The following is a 16,081-nucleotide window of genomic DNA, read 5'->3' as shown; positions in this document are numbered from 1 at the left end:
TCCCACCTAAGAAGCAGAAGCACCTGACATAATTTACTCAGGAGATAAATGTCAAAGTTGACATCTTCATGGAGGTCAAAGAAGGGGTTAACCCATATCCTGGAGATCATCTGTTCAGGATGACACAAACATCTATACATATTTTCATAAGTGTACACGCAAAACAAATTGGATGAACTGCTCAATGTTTTTTTCCCCTTTTTCTTGCTTCTCTGAGAAATCTTGTTCAATCAGGAGCCCACAAGAGAACCCCTGACACTCCCTCATGCTATGCTGACCTTTGACTTGCGTAATGAAGCCATTGTAGCACTCCAGTAAACTGCTAATTAAATTGGGCTGAAACAGCAGCTTGCCGCCGCAGTGGAAAGTGCAGATTAGCCTGTTTGTGCTTTAATTAAAATCTATTACTGCGCTTTCCTTAGCAATTGTTTGAACACGCCAACACACAAGGCATATGAACACCGTTAATTGAAAGAAAGATCGCAAGAGTAGCTGTCTTAGGTTACGGAAAATGATGTTGAAATTCACTGAGGTTGTACAACTCAAAAATCAACAGTTTCAACTGTTTGGTGGAAATTATGAAAAGTTTGAAGTTGGATGCTTAATGAGCGTAATGTGAAATGGAAGATCTCTAATTCTGTTCAATAAAAAAATATATTTGTGAGTTGAATGTAGTATTTCCTTTTGCTTAAAAATATAAATAATATACATTTTTAAGAGCTTTGATTAGTCTTTTTTAGTTGGGTTAGTTTGTGTTTGTTTCATCCAAAAAGTCTGAGATAATAAAGTTATTATATTACAAGAATAAAGCCATAATATAATGAGAATAATCTTGTAATATTACAAGGAGGAAGGAAAGCCATTTTAAGTCTTAACATTAATAATAATAATTATAATGAGACTTCAGAGTTTTGTTATTCTGCTTTCCTGATGGCTGAGTGGTTCTAATGATGATTCCAAAGGCACTCTATAGCGATATTGAACTTTACCTTACTTTAAAAAGAAAAGCAAGCAATACTAATAAATAAATAAAAACCTAGTGCTGATATTTTCCTAAAACATTGTTTAAAAAAGTAACAAATTCCAACACACTTCTCATTGGACAGTGACCATACCATACCTAAAATTCTTCAATTTCCTGCTGCAGATTTTCAATAGTAAAGTAGGTCATTGTCATCTATCATTCATCTATCAGAATGCCCAAAGCCCCCCTCTTCATGGCCTCCCTCGGCCATTGGCTCTCCTTCACCTTAAAAAGCGAGAAGGTCAAACCCCCGGCAGCTTTATGAGCCTTATAATTAAAACACGGTGTAAATAGTAGAGGTGGTGAAGGGCTGCTCTATAATTCTTCCCCGACTTATCACTGCATCAATGAAGCAGCTAAACATCTGTTACTTTCATATCCCAAACCACTGATTAATATTTGCTGGATTATTTTTTTTAAAGGAAAGATACTGTTTACTTTGATGAATACAACCTGTCCAACTAAAATCATCTTTACAGTGATGGGGTGAGCATTTGACAGTTTAGTGTTTAAGTCAAGGACTAGACCATCTAAGTATAAAATTAAAGTTGTCTGCTGAGAAAAGTAACCTTGTGAGTTCAAGGTTGAAAATGAGCCAAGTACACACACACCTAGTAAAAAAATAATTGATTTTGTAGCTTTAATGCATGTGATGCTTTAAACCTAAAAATCTGTTCATGTGTTAGATTGATCTTTGAATTTCCTGTTCTTTCATTTGTAGGACATATCCTCACAAAAGTTTTCCATGCCATCACCGGTACGCACGGTTATTGCAGCAGATTTTGACAATGACAACGAGTTGGAAGTCTTTTTCAACAACATTGCTTACAGGGGACCCTCGGCCAACAGACTTTTTCGGTAAGTTCCAACCCTAACACATGCATATCACACATAAAAATAAAATTTAGCAATGGACAATGTCATTATTAAGGTAACAGTGTGTACTTTCCAGTGGTGACAAAAGTATCAAAACTTGACTTAAGTCTAAACCATCCCAAGTAAAATAAGAGAAGAGAAAAACAATGATTTTACTTAACAAATGAAATAGAAATAAGTAAAATATAGATAAGAAAACACTATAAAATGTGCCTATTTAAGTGCAGAAGGAAAACACATTTTTTGGACATCCAATCTTTTCTGACTTTGAGACTAGGCTGATTATTCATTGTTATCTCCCAAATTAAAGATTCAGGATTCAATTGTAGACCGCGGTGACTATTTCGATGTATCTTTGAGCAAGATACTCAACTCCAAATTGCTTTTAATGCTGTGTCACCAGTAGGTGAATGAAGTATGACTGTTTAAGCACTTTGAACACCTTGTAGATAAAAAAGCCCAAGTGGACTAATCAATCCATTGTTATGCTTGGCTTTAAGCTTGGCTACATGGTAAATACATTTTCCCAGTTTGATCAGTTTACACATGCTATCATACACTCACAGCCATTTGATGCAGTAGGCGGCATAGGTAACTCGCAATCTTGCGTGAGGGATTTTCGCCACTAGAATGATTTCAACACGCTGGTGGATTTATGAATGCATTTGTTTAGACCAGGGGTGGCCAAGTCTGGTCCTCGAGAGCCCCTATCCAGTCTGTTTTCTATACCTGAATCAAACGATCAACTCTTAAGCAAGCTGTGCAGAAGCTTCATACAGATCCAGAAAAGCCAGAAAAAAACCCAACCCCAACCCCAGACCCAATCTTTTAAAGATTAAATCAATGACGAGCCAACTTTCTGCATTAATTAAAACAGAGAAAACTGTCTTTTCCCGACGCTGAAATCCTATAATCGACTACTGGGATATATTGGAGTCATAAATACTGGAGAGAATTTAGGAGTTAAATCAGAATATTGCAAAGAAACAACCCTCTTAATGAGCTATGTTATCTCAGATTCAAGGTGGATGTACATGATTCAGTACATTGGACAGCGCCCACAGCTCAGTGGATTTTTCAACATTGGCTGGATTATTTGACATATAAAGGATAACTTTCTTAGGCCAATGCCTTAATGGCTAACACATTGATGTAGTAATTAAGTATAGGATACCAATATCAAGTTTAGTTTATTTGGGGGAGATTCTCTCTTTTGCATTTAAATCAGATCAAATCGGCTGAAATGGCGACATCTTTAGGGGGTTCTCTGAATTATGGGCTGGGAGATTTTGCTGTTGGGCTAGATTGAGGCAGAGTAGTATATACATATATCTTTTTAATTATATCTTTTAAATTTTGCTTGAAAATGTTGCAATTTATAGCTTTTTTGAAGCGAGCTTAATGACTAAATATACGGCTTATTTTCAAATCATGGTTTATTGGTGGAACTGAGGGCGGCCCGGTGGGGCGAATATTTAGCGCGTCTCCCTCACAGCTCTGGGGTTCTGGATTCAAATCCAGGTCTTGTCCACCTATGTGGAATTTGCATGTTCTCCCTGGGCCAGTGTGGGTTTCCTCCAGTTACTCCGGTTACCTCTTACATTCCAAAAACATGCATGGTAGGCTTCAAGAATATAAACTTTGGAGACTCCACTCACCCCTACTTGTGTCTTATGTAATGAAATCTGACACCTGTCATGGCTCCACTTTGGTTGGTTGCCGATGGAAAACCAATTGGTGTTGCTATCTTATTTGTTGCATGGAAGACAAGAGATTGTACAGCTACAATATACAGAATGCAGTAAACAAGGTCTTTCTATAGCAACATACTGTCAGGTTTTGACTAAAGAACCAGAGGAGATATCTTGTGATTGTGAAAAATATGCAAACATTCAACAAGACATGCAAAGTAACTTTTGGCAATGGTTGAGTTGCTGGTAGTCTAAAGAAAACAATGTAAAAAAATATAAATAATCATGCATTGCAATATATAAACTCATTCTAATTTCTGCAATGAATGAAACTGAATATTTATATTACATGCTATTATTATCTTTATAAAGGATATTCTGTTGCTGCTACCTCTTCAGGTGTACCTAATATTGTGGCTATTTACTCAGTATAATATTTTCAACTTGAAGCTGGCAATAATTTGCAGCCAAAGATCCGTATCTAGCATCCCACCTCCTGCACACATGAGTGACTCTTTCATTAGAGACAGTTTTATGTCGAGCTTCCTCGCTAGATAATATTAATGAACTCAGTACACTAAATACAATCTTAAGATTCATATCAAGTTGTTAAGAGCCCACTATCTAGCGTGAGCCAAAGTAGTTTAATGAAACATCTGATGAATGTTGCCATTAGCCAGATGAATCCAAATATGTGGAATATCAATAAACAGTTCAAGCCCCAGCGGTTTTCTAGATCAAAACACACCTGCTCGCCGGTTCACTGACGGATGTGGATGCTATGATGGTCCGAGGGAGGTCACTGCGTCGTTTGTTATGACGATGAAGCAACTCGTTTAACTCTGCTCTCAGGCCATTAAAGTACAAGCTTACTGTTGTGCTTGGACTAATTAATCCACAATATGACCATCAATATTTTGCCAAGCCTTTTAGTTGACTTTTAATTATACTTAAAGCAATCTGTAGGGAAATGCTGTGGTGCAAAACGGGAACATCACTGCTTTTTAATTGACATATACTACGCACATCCATACAGACGATATTTTTTGAACAAATAACATCTGTTTATTGCTGTTTTTATTGATTTTTGTTGGTTTATGTTCTATAGATATTCTTGTATGATTTCAATGGATGATTCAGGGATGAAGATTTTTTATTTGTTATGTTTTTTTTCAATTAAATATTACACCAAAAAATAACATTTTTCTAGCAACATTCTTATTGTTAAGTATTTAACTTATACTGCTAATATTATTTAATTAGAATCTGAAAACATAGGTCTTGAATCACATTTGACATTTAGATTGAACATAACTTCAACTAAGGTTAAAGATAATAAAGGAAATGAAGAAACTATGACAAATGCAAACAAATTTCTAATGAATTTTCGTAATGCTGATTTTGTGCAGTTCTACACCACTGTAAGGGTCCATCTGTAATAAAAGGTCGGCATGACAACACAAAATTGAAATACGTGCCTTTGGACTGGCTTCATTAAAAAAAAAGGTGTGGCACAATAGTCTCTAACAGTATGCATTTTCACTTCTCGAACTGGCAGGGTGAGCAGGCGAGAGCATGGAGACCCTCAGATTGAGGAGCTGAATATTGGTGAGGCTTCTGAGCCTGAAGGACGAGGAACTGGTGAGTTGAATAAATAGTATCCAGCACCACTTCTTTAGAATGCCACCAGAGAGCACTAAAATTCCACAAATGATGACGTTCTAGTAGTACACAGCTCTGTGTATTGTTCATTAATGATGTATTTTTAGGGGCTGTTGCCACTGATTTGGATGGAGATGGTCGTCTGGAACTGCTAGTGTCTCATGGTGAAAGTGCAGCACAACCACTTTCTATTTACAAAGTTAATCTTGTGAGTATAAGACAACCCATTAAAATGATTAAAACCTGTATTCGTTAAATAGATTATAACATAAAGTGCCTCGTGGTGTAGTGGTTCACTCACCTGAATTCTTGCTGGTGGTGGTATGATTGGGCCCATAGCCCCATAAACTTAATCTTTCCATGTTGGTCTGTGTCCAAAAGGGAACCTCAAACTCGTGGCTGCGTGTGATTCCCCGGACAAAGTTTGGTGCCTTTGCTAGAGGAGCTAAAGTGGTCCTGTACACAAAGAGAAGTGGACCGCACACACGCATCATCGATGGAGGGTCGGGGTACCTCTGTGAGATGGAGCCTGTGGCACATTTTGGTCTCGGTAAAAAGAAATATCAAGATTTTTTTGACGAGTTAAGTAGGAAAGGTGATATATGGTATGTGTTTGTGTTGGGGAACCGTTATCACTCATTTAGAATGGGGAAATTTATCGTTATCTTAACTAATGTGCAAAAATTATATATTTCCCACTCAGTGGATCCTCTATTTAATGATGTATTTTTATTGGCTTTAAAACTATTTAAAAATCTATTTTTGTCATATTAGCATCACTCCAATTAGAATCTCTTGGCTCCTATCTTTAATTGTTTTATATCCACTTTTACAAGCTAAGCAATGGACATTATGACTGCAATATTATAATAACATTGTTTTATTGTATGCTTTTGTCTATACAAGGAAAAGACATGGCCACAAATGTGGAAGTGTACTGGCCAGATGGCGTCTCAGTTGCCCGTCCCTTGGAACCAACAGAGATCAATTCTGTGCTGGAGATACACTATCCAAAAGATGATTATGAGGTCACTCCCACTGTGGAAATAGAGGTACAATGCTCCCTTATGACCGATCACATCAAGTCCCACACATTTGGAGCATAAAAACACATTCCATCTCTGTTTTTCAAGACTCCAGGGTAACACAGGCTTTCTCTTGCAGTGTGGTCCTGGCTTTACACTGAATGAAAATGGCCGTTGCATCGGTGAGTTAAATTTTACACATGGCTTTGATAGCCTTGTGTTGGAATCAAGTTTGGGGTCTTTCCTTCCCCTTTTGCCTCCCACTAATCTTCAGATAAAGATGAGTGTACCCAGTTCCCTTCTGTGTGTCCCTCTGATCGTCCCATGTGCACCAATACCTATGGCAGCTTTAAATGTCGTGCCAGGAGAAGATGCAACCAGGGTTTTGTGCCCAATGATGATGGGTCTGCATGTGTGGGTGAGTGGCTATGGGCAAGTTGGGATTTTGATTTAATACTAATAATAATTTGATACAGAATTAGTTCATATGGACTTGTGAAAAAGCACCTCATTTTCTACCACTAAAATGCATTTGTACAGCCAATGAGAAGGGACATCTATCCAAAAGCTCTACTTTATTTTCACTAACCAAAGAATGCACAATGAAAGGTAAAAAAAAAAAAATCGCATTTGGGTGGGGCAGTTTTTATATTAAAGTAATAGTAAAAATAGAGAAAACTGAAAAAATAGACACCAGATATTGTAATATATGTACAGTTTATTGTATAAATATAGCTTAAAACCACAATGTAAGCTGTTTGGGGTCAGAGTCAAAAAAGAAAAGATTTAGTTTTAAAATATTTTTTTAAATTGGAGACCCAGCCAATCTATGAAAAAAGTGTGATTTATAGTCCAGAAAATACAGAAATTGTTTCACTCTTAAATACAAGTAGTGTACTCCTTTTTGTACTTGCTTTAAAAAAAGTTAGCTGTGTCTGCCATGTGTAAAACTAATCCAAAACCAGCCAGAGAATGAATTGAAATCCAGTTCAGAGGTTCCACTGTACTGGCTTGGACTCAAGGTTTCATGCTGTTAACATTTCCGACCTGGTCCAATTCCTTCACCCTATAACTAATCCTCTTTTCCTGTGTGATTCTGTTACCAGACATTAAGGCAAACATTTTGGCCAATGTCTTTTCTGTCTACAGCCCAGGTCGCTTACTTTGGGAAGACGCGGTCCTCTGCGGAATGCACATGGTCAGCTATTTCTCTCTGGCTATCACCCATCAGCGTGCTTCCTCTCATCTCCAACTACATCCAGAGTAGACTACAGTAGGCACCTTCTTTCTCCATTATAATAAGGATGTACAGAAACTCAACGAAAATATTGAATCCTCCTTTTCTTCTATCCTGAAAGTAACTAATGATCTGTGATATCAGTCATGATTTTCACTATGCATCACTTTTGGGGCTCGACAGAAACTTGCAGGGAGCATGCTGGAACTAAGTACATTGAGTTAGACCAGCGTAGCCCTCTTTTATTCTCTTCACATTTTTCTCTGTTATTTTTTAGTCTAATAAATGATCTGAACTGAGTCAAATACATTTGTGGGTGTGAAACCATTCTGGATTTTCCAATACAACTTTCTAGTCACTGTCATCCTGGACCTCAAATGACCACAACGTCAATTCATTTTGGGTAAAGACCGTCAGTTATGCAGTTCTGCTTCATCAATGTAGTCTCTTGACAATTAAAATGACAAAAACCCATAAATAAATTGTAATCATGATGCAAATTATATTTAATAACACACCAGTTAAAACAGGAAGAGAACATACTGTATTTTTAATTCTCATGTCCTTTCTTTAGTTAAATCATGCATCTTGACTCGTCAATTCATTCTTTTTGCCTGAGTCAGCATTTTTGTATTTCTCCAAAGACTTTCAACACCTCATTTTTTAGAACTTTAAAAAGAAAATCTAAAAAAAACAATGAATAGACAGTGAAATATGCATTATTTATATACAGTAGTGTACATGATGACCAAATGGTGTCTCTTAATCACACTATGTACAAAGATAAACTTGTGGGAATGTACATATATGTGGACTATACATCATTACTTGACACGGATGTGTTATGCTTGTTTTGGCCTAGAGGTTAATGGAGAGTGTGATAAAGAGAACTTCTCTGCTGCATTACAACACATTCCCGTCCGAAATAATCTCCACTTTCTTGTCTTCATTAATCAGAAGTCACTGTGCTGAAAACCTCTAACCACATATCAGCTCGCAGTATATCTCATCGTTGACACATTTTCCCCACTACGCATTTTTTTCTGTGTATATTTTGGAAGGCATATTATTTACAGCCTCATGGCATGTAGTATCTTCATTAAAAAAACGTACTGCCTGTCTATGAATTGCAGTTTGTAGTATAATCCGTGTTATATTGTTTACCTGGATCACTGTTAATATATATTATATTTCTATAATATTTCCATAATACCTTTGTATATTATATAATACATATTTGTATATGTTAAACACATGAATCATATATTCTTGAGGAAGACCGCCCATATTGCAAAAGACATCCACAGCAAAATACATATAAAATTATGACAGAATAAATATTAATTGGTCTTTTATTCTCATTTTCTGAATCACTTTATCCTAGATATCCAAGATTCTCATTTTACCGGTTGTAGAATGAATGATGGTTAAAAAATGCATATAAAAAACATTATATACACACCTACATTACAAGCATACATTTTCTGCACAGTCTACGGAGGAGGCCGTGGTAAGTTGTCCATATTCACATGAATACTCCCTGTCCTTTTTAAATAAATCATTCAGAGAGCTGTTTTGTTGCTTATTGGCAATAAAAAGTTCTTTATAAAAAGTCTCAGTCCATCAGCACCAGGTTAGGGTACCACGCATACACTTGCAAAACATGATGACATCAAATCTGAGGAGGTTGCACACGTCCACAACATGACCTTTCAGGATTTGTTGTATTGAGTTTAGTGAATTACAGGAGCTGTTTAGAAATATGGAACCATACAAACTCTTTGCACGAAGATGAGCACAACAAAAACATGAAAAAGGTGGGAAAAGAGATAAATATTCAATAAGTGAATTGCTGCACCACCATATATATCCTGCCTCTTAACCTTCAGCCACTTAGGTGTTATGACAGAGTTTAATCAGTTTTAAGCCAGCTAAATCAGCAATAACTTTTAAATGGACTCATGGGAAATGACAGGAATAGTCAGAATGAGAAAAATGGTAAGTGGATATAGAAGATGATGTTGGCACTGAATTGTAAACATGATCTGGCATTCATCTCGCTCGGTGTGCATTCATCCTGTTACCGAGATGTATTGTTATTGGTCTCAGCATGAATCCTCTCTCAGAATCGAGTGCTCTCGTGTTTTAGCATGCGGATGTTAGCAAGTGACCCAATTCCTCTAGTTTGGTACCCATAAACCTGGCGCTGGCCCTCCAGTCATCGAGTTCCGCCCCCCGTCGACAACGTGCTGCTGCTGGGGCTTGAGCTGCCTGAGCCACGGTCCTCGAACAAGCTTATCTCCAGCTACAAAAAAGGAGTTTAAGGAGGGAATTCTGCACAACATGCTTGGATTTTTCACACTTTTGTCACATTAAAGCAGAAGCAATGTATTAGGTTTATTGTTCTTAGGTAAATTTTGTGAATTATGATTTCTAATTTTGATAAGGATACGACTCGCATTCCCCTTTCAATCGGATCGGTGATCAGCAGGCCTCGTGGAGCATAGATTTTCTCATTCTGGTCTTGGATGTAGTTAGTTATCTTCCTCAAAACCTGAAATTCAACATGGGAATATATCAGATAACAACTTTGAATAAATAAAACATGAATGCTCTCCCAAATATCAGCATTCCCAAACACATTTTTTCCCACCACTGTAATTATTTCTGTGTGTTCAGGATTCCTTGAATACAAATCAGTATGTTGAAATCCCTACAAAACATAGTTTATCTCTCAAAAGCCTTTGGATCGCAAATCAAAACTTGTTTATTGTGGAAAGCAGAGCAGAACAAATTTTGCCACACATATCCACAGGATTTGTGCTGACTGATGTCCAGTCATGCTGGAAGGACAGCTATTAGATTTAAGTGGCATAATTAGGGCAGCTTATTGAGCATGGGCTATGTGCCTCTGCGGACAACATCAATGCTGATATGCCATGCATCCCCTGGAAAGAGTCTTAGTGGGTCTGACAGCTGAACTCCTCTCCACTGGCCCTTGCAGCCACAAAGAAAGCTGTCAACACTGCTGTAAAAGGCCACCACCATCATTTGCTCATCTGTGTACTGAGGGAGAATAATAGGAAACATGTCCATCAGGCTTTTGACTTCACCTTATCCTAATCAGCTATGATTGACTGGCAACCAGTTCAAGGTGTAGCCTGTAGGAATTGAGACATAAAATGTAGTTAAATTGAAAGGATGAGGTAGCTATTATGTTAATTTTCACAATGTTAATTAAAATTGTGTTGGAAGAGCAGAGTGGATCTCTCACTGACACATTTTCAAAAATAGAACTGGGCTAAATGACTTTATGGTTTAATTATGCACTGGATAGGTAATTGCGCAGCTCCATTCATCTGCAAACATAGTATCAATGAAAGTATTTTATATATTAGAGCTATGTTATAAAAAAAGGGGAAAAAAACTATAACATTCCTGTCAAAATGTACTGTATGGTCATAAGCCCATTGCTTATTTGAGTTGACCTGCAGCTCATTCCAGCATTGCATCAAGAGACTTGAGCCACAGAGCCTTTTTGTTGCAATCCTGATAAAGACTCCTTGGAGATGGCAAAGACCTTCCACAGCTGCAGACACAGCTGTCCACATGTGCAATGAGCCCCCAAACCCAACGCAGAGACCAAACTGCAGTCATAAACACTTCTTCCTGTCTTTGGCAGCAAAGGATGACAAAAAAATGATGCTGATAAGGAAGAATTAAATTCTTTAGCCATAAAACTGAAGTGCATTTTTTATTTCCTGTGTGAAAACTTTTAATAGATTGAGGAAACCCAACGGGTAGATGGAAAAATGTTCAGTTATAACAGCAGAGTTAGCATGAAACTTGTACAATTAAAGGAATTATAATGGTACAATAAAACCATTGAGGTAATAAACAAAATATAAAAGAATATACTAAAAAGGTCAAAACAAATTGGGAAGTATAAAAACAACAAATGTTGTATTCATCAATTTTAAAAATGGTACTTAAAATATAAAGTGTGTACTATTAATACGGCACAACATAGTCAAGGGGTCCATGACAAAAAGCAACAGGCAAAATAATTCATCGACATATTTGTGTATGAAGGCAAAAAAAGGCGTAACACAACATGTTAAAAGCAATCAGTGTCCATTGAGGTTTGTGGCCCACATGCATCCGGGTAATCGGGCGTACCACTGATTCTGCTCACGCTTTCTCTACTGCGTGAGGCCTCTTATCAAAGATCCACTTGGGTGGCTACACTTGTTGTCATCATCATTCAGTCAGCTTCATTTTGTCAACCAGTCAATAAAGTCACTCTCCAGTGAAGCCGATAGCATCTCCTCAACCAGCAGACAAAAGGCATGAAAGGAGCCTTGACCTAAACCTTTCTGCATGGCTTAAACACAGCCATAAACAACTCTATGCTGCGCCCAGTGCCCTTCTGTTGATAAGGAAATGTTGATAAAAAGTGACAAAACCACCAAGCTGATTGATGTGGGTAGTCAAGATTGGCTCACCGAGGCATGCTGGGGCTTTGAGCAGCTGTAGTTTGAGCCTATAACAGCAGCAGGTGATCAAAGGCTTCACATGCGACTATCCTATCATCTGGCTTTTGTCGGGACGGACCTTGTGTGGCGTGCTGTGCTTTGCTCAGTTTCACGCAGGTGTGTGTGCGCACCTCACAGCAAGGTGTATTAAGCTATCGCACCATCAGATTGTAACTGCTGTGTCTTGGACGCATGCGGGCGCAAACAACTGTGACCTCCAAGTTTGGGAGTGCATTCAAGCACGCAATTCAGTGAAAAGAAGGCCAACAAGTGTGTTTAACTTCAGCAGGTGGCCATTGACTGCACTGAAATAATGTTATGTTAAAAAAATGGATATTTTTTAGATGGTAAATAGTACACATACTGTAATCTGCCATCATGATTTCCTGTGGTGTTCACTTACCTTTTCGTAGCGTGTCTCCATGCATAGAAAGATAACATAGGCTGTGGCACAAGCCAAACATCCCTCCAGGTATGACTGGCCTCCAATCTTTTCAGCTTCCGCATAGAACGAGTTTAGGGTCTTGACTGTTTCCTCCAACAAAATCTTCTCGATCTACTTGGAAAGAAGACAAGTGCACTTGTCATGATACAAGGAGAAACACATTTCCAAATGAAAATGTGAAGCCTGTGAGAAGCTGATCGAGCAAATTTAATGTGAAGTGAATCAGATATTATCTATACGTTAAGGGGAAGGTTGGAGGATAGTTATTGTACTTGGCGGGGATAGAGTATAATGGTGGTCATCAAACAAACAAAACGCTGATGTTGGAGCATGTACAAGGAAAGAGTACATTTAGCAAAGTTTTGTCAATTTTCCCTACAGAAGTGCTACTTTTGTTCTCATTGGGAAATTAAATAAGCACAACAATGGATCTAGTTTAGAATCAGGTATGTGACTATATCTCAATAAATAAGAATTTTAATGTTTAAATCAGTAACATCAGGTTCCCTTTAAGAAGAGAGTAAGGTACTCAGATGTTTTGCCCCTTTATGTTTTTTACCCTTTTGGATTATTGTAGACATGGTTTCATTGAAAAAAATCCCCGTTGTTTAATTTTATTTTAAATATATATACATGCTCACCCGGCTGTCCAGTTCTGGTGGAAACTTGGTCTGGAAGCGACAGACGGTACCCTCACTGTAGTCCCTCTGTATGAACACCTTCATTACCAATGAAGCACTGTGCTTCATTTCTTGGAGGCTGTGAAACTTCATAGGATGAGACAAACCCATTAAAAACTCATTTAAACCGCCTTACTTGTCAGCTTTGACTCAGAAATACGTCGTCAGTCCTCTCAGCAATTTTACAAGCACTTGGCTCAATTGCACTTAACAGCAACTATCTTCTATTGAAAGCATGTTGAGTCTTTTACTTCCAAGCAGGCATTTGCTTTGAGAGAAATTGCTACCGTGAAAAAAGTGGGACACTCACTATAAGGCCACCACAGTATGCTGAACAAAATTACTCTACTCTAGAGAATATTACTATCTCCATAACATTGCAAATAACCCATCTTTATTCAATAGCGACAAAGCCTTCACGTCCTGCCATGACATTTGAAATGTATTCCTCTATTTGCTTGGCATGTGTAGTTTTCAAAGCCAGCAAATAGTACATACGTAATTCTTCTGCAAATGCTTCTCACTAGGATTAGAAAGTTTGATCGTATTACTCCTATACAAGCTAATTTGCACTAGCTCTAAATGTATTTACCTAGTACTTGTAAATTCTAAAATATCACATGGCTCAGCACTCTCCTACCCCAGGACATGAATATATTGCCTTACTATGATTAAGAGTTTTTCTTCGTTTTGCAGGTTTCTGCATCTATTTGTGTTCAACTGGTTCTGACTGGATACCACCCATGATTATACTTCAGCAAAATGAGAAAAATGTTGGCTTATTGTAGTTCTTGTGTACTGCATGAATGAGAACTATGGAGATTTTTGTGACATTAAATGAATGAGTAAAAGCTACTATTATGGTCTGTTAACAGCTCAATATCTACAGAAAAAGTAATGTGGTTTCTAGATCTTTTAAATATCTTTAAAATAAAGCCAATGAATAAATTACCCCCCCCTACCCTTGGCTGTCTGTATATAAAACAGCTTGCTGCCCACCGTAATGAACAAGTTGCACTATAAATAGATACACTTCGTGACACAGCGGCAACAAAATGGCATCAATTATCACAGGGAGCAAAGTGACATTTGAGCTCATTCCGCAAACTCATTTTTAGACAGTTTGTTCACATTAAGTAAATCCATACTAATCTCTTTATTTTTTCAAGTGCATTAAATGTATAAATATTAACTGCAAGCAGGTTTTTTTTTATACATTAAGTCGGCATTTTTATCAGTGTGTGCGTGAATATTTGTCCCTCTCCCTGTTCCCTATGATTGCCAGGCAACCATTTTAGGGTATCCCTCAACTGCAGCACCCCTGCACCTTATGACAGGATAAGTGGTGCCAAAAATGAATAAATTAATGAGTCGATTAAAGTAAGAGTCAAATCTTTGTTCTGTGATTGGCCAATCTGACCTTCACTACATGGTTTGAATGTAAAAAAAGTGTTGATACTTCTCATGCATTGGATCAAACTACATTTTTGTTAAATACTGTCAACAGTGCTTGTTATACTTTGTATATTTTCAATTAAATTATGGTTGGGGACTGAAGACTTTTAAAGGTGGACTGCCCAGTTCAATGTAGAAATGAAAATATTTTATTAATGATCTTGATAAAATGAGAGGGATAAAAGTGGAGACAGAAAGTAAAGTGTTTGACAGCACCGATGGACACTAACGACTGCCATAAGCCATAGATAATTCATTGGTTGAACCCATTTCTATTCTACCTGCTTGTACACTGAGGCACAGTTGTTTTGGAGTGCACATGTACAATATTTATGAACTGGATTGAGTATCCATACTGGCTAGCACATCTCAAAGGCAGGAGCATGACTGTAAATTAATACACTACATTAGACCATATTCTAGGTCAAGTTAAATCATGCACCAGCAAACTGTGTGCCCTATGAAATCATTATTATGGTAACTGAGGTGGCTATGCCTTTAGCTTGAAAAGGACATCATAAAGGTCATATACAAGAGCTTATTGGCTTGAAGCATACACTGGTTGTACACACACTCGTCAGTACATTAGGTACATCTGCACAATATGAATCTACAAACATATTGCCTGCCAATGAGGGGACAGACATCCAGTCAATTTTCAGTCCTGGCTCACAGTGCATGATAACTGTCAGCCCTCTCAGTTCAAATTGTTTGCCATTATGAAAGTGTAGGAACTATTAGTTTTTATTCACCATGTTTATTATTAGTGGTTGTAGTACTGTGAAGCTGTGTTTTTACCTGTTTCAAGATGTAATAAACATCTCCCTGCATGTGTGGGTTACTTCAACCACAATAATAAGCACACTGTTGAATTGATACAGTGTTACTATAATGAGGCTTATATTAGGAAAAACATTGTTTATCTCAGCTTGTGTAATATATTTAATGTCTCTTTATAGCATAACCAGCACAGCTACTATGTGTTGTTGTAACTGCATCATTCATAATAACAGTGATTTAATGTGATCTAATAATGTTTAATAGAATAGAGAACAGTAAGCTCGCCCCTGTCCATGGTGCTGATTACTCCTCGCCTCATCAGTACTGTTAATTACATTCTAGCACTTTAACTTAAGCAATAGCAACAGTTATAACTACTGCTCAAATTACCACAAAACTAGGGAAATAAAGGGACATGCAGTCACATTATTAACAAAATATCAGCTCTGCAAAACTGGCCTAACATTAATGCACCAGGTGGAGAAGGAAAGAATGAATGTCTCACCTCTGCCATACTGCCGCGGTGCACAGAAAACGAGGATGCTGTGGATGCGTCCCGCATGGTAGGATGACGTGTGTTTGGTGATGTTATCATGCGCTACGACGATGCGACTCATGGAGCCCGGTCAGAATGCAGCGAGGATGAGAGTGGGTGTGTGCATAGAGATGTG

The 16,081-nt window shown here is 37.7% G+C and overlaps 2 protein-coding genes across 3 annotated transcripts in view; one reads left to right on the top strand and one right to left on the bottom strand.

Moving 5' to 3' along the window:
* Positions 1–7,820, top strand: part of crtac1b (cartilage acidic protein 1b) — a 21,221-nt gene extending 13,401 nt beyond the window's left edge. The window contains exons 8-15 of one of the 2 annotated variants that reach the window (XM_077730115.1): positions 1,746–1,882; positions 5,150–5,232; positions 5,361–5,461; positions 5,635–5,803; positions 6,160–6,305; positions 6,418–6,460; positions 6,553–6,696; positions 7,428–7,820. In XM_077730115.1, the coding sequence (XP_077586241.1) occupies positions 1,746–1,882; positions 5,150–5,232; positions 5,361–5,461; positions 5,635–5,803; positions 6,160–6,305; positions 6,418–6,460; positions 6,553–6,696; positions 7,428–7,555 (951 nt within the window). In that variant the 3' untranslated portion in view covers positions 7,556–7,820. The remainder of the gene's footprint in view (positions 1–1,745; positions 1,883–5,149; positions 5,233–5,360; positions 5,462–5,634; positions 5,804–6,159; positions 6,306–6,417; positions 6,461–6,552; positions 6,697–7,427) is intronic. The other variant, XM_077730116.1, reaches the window with a different exon arrangement.
* On the bottom strand, positions 6,979–16,081 carry golga7bb (golgin A7 family, member Bb). The gene is made up of 5 exons (XM_077730117.1): positions 15,916–16,081; positions 13,137–13,262; positions 12,454–12,606; positions 9,968–10,069; positions 6,979–9,820 (listed from the first exon to the last, which is right to left on the bottom strand). The coding sequence occupies exons 1-5, from the start codon at positions 16,003–16,005 to the stop codon at positions 9,734–9,736; spliced, it is 558 nt and encodes a 185-aa protein (XP_077586243.1). The 5' UTR covers positions 16,006–16,081; the 3' UTR covers positions 6,979–9,733.

This window comes from Stigmatopora nigra, chromosome 12 (genome assembly GCF_051989575.1).
Source record: "Stigmatopora nigra isolate UIUO_SnigA chromosome 12, RoL_Snig_1.1, whole genome shotgun sequence".
Taxonomy (NCBI): Eukaryota; Metazoa; Chordata; class Actinopteri; order Syngnathiformes; family Syngnathidae; genus Stigmatopora; species Stigmatopora nigra.
This window is presented reverse-complemented; position numbering and strand designations above follow the sequence as displayed.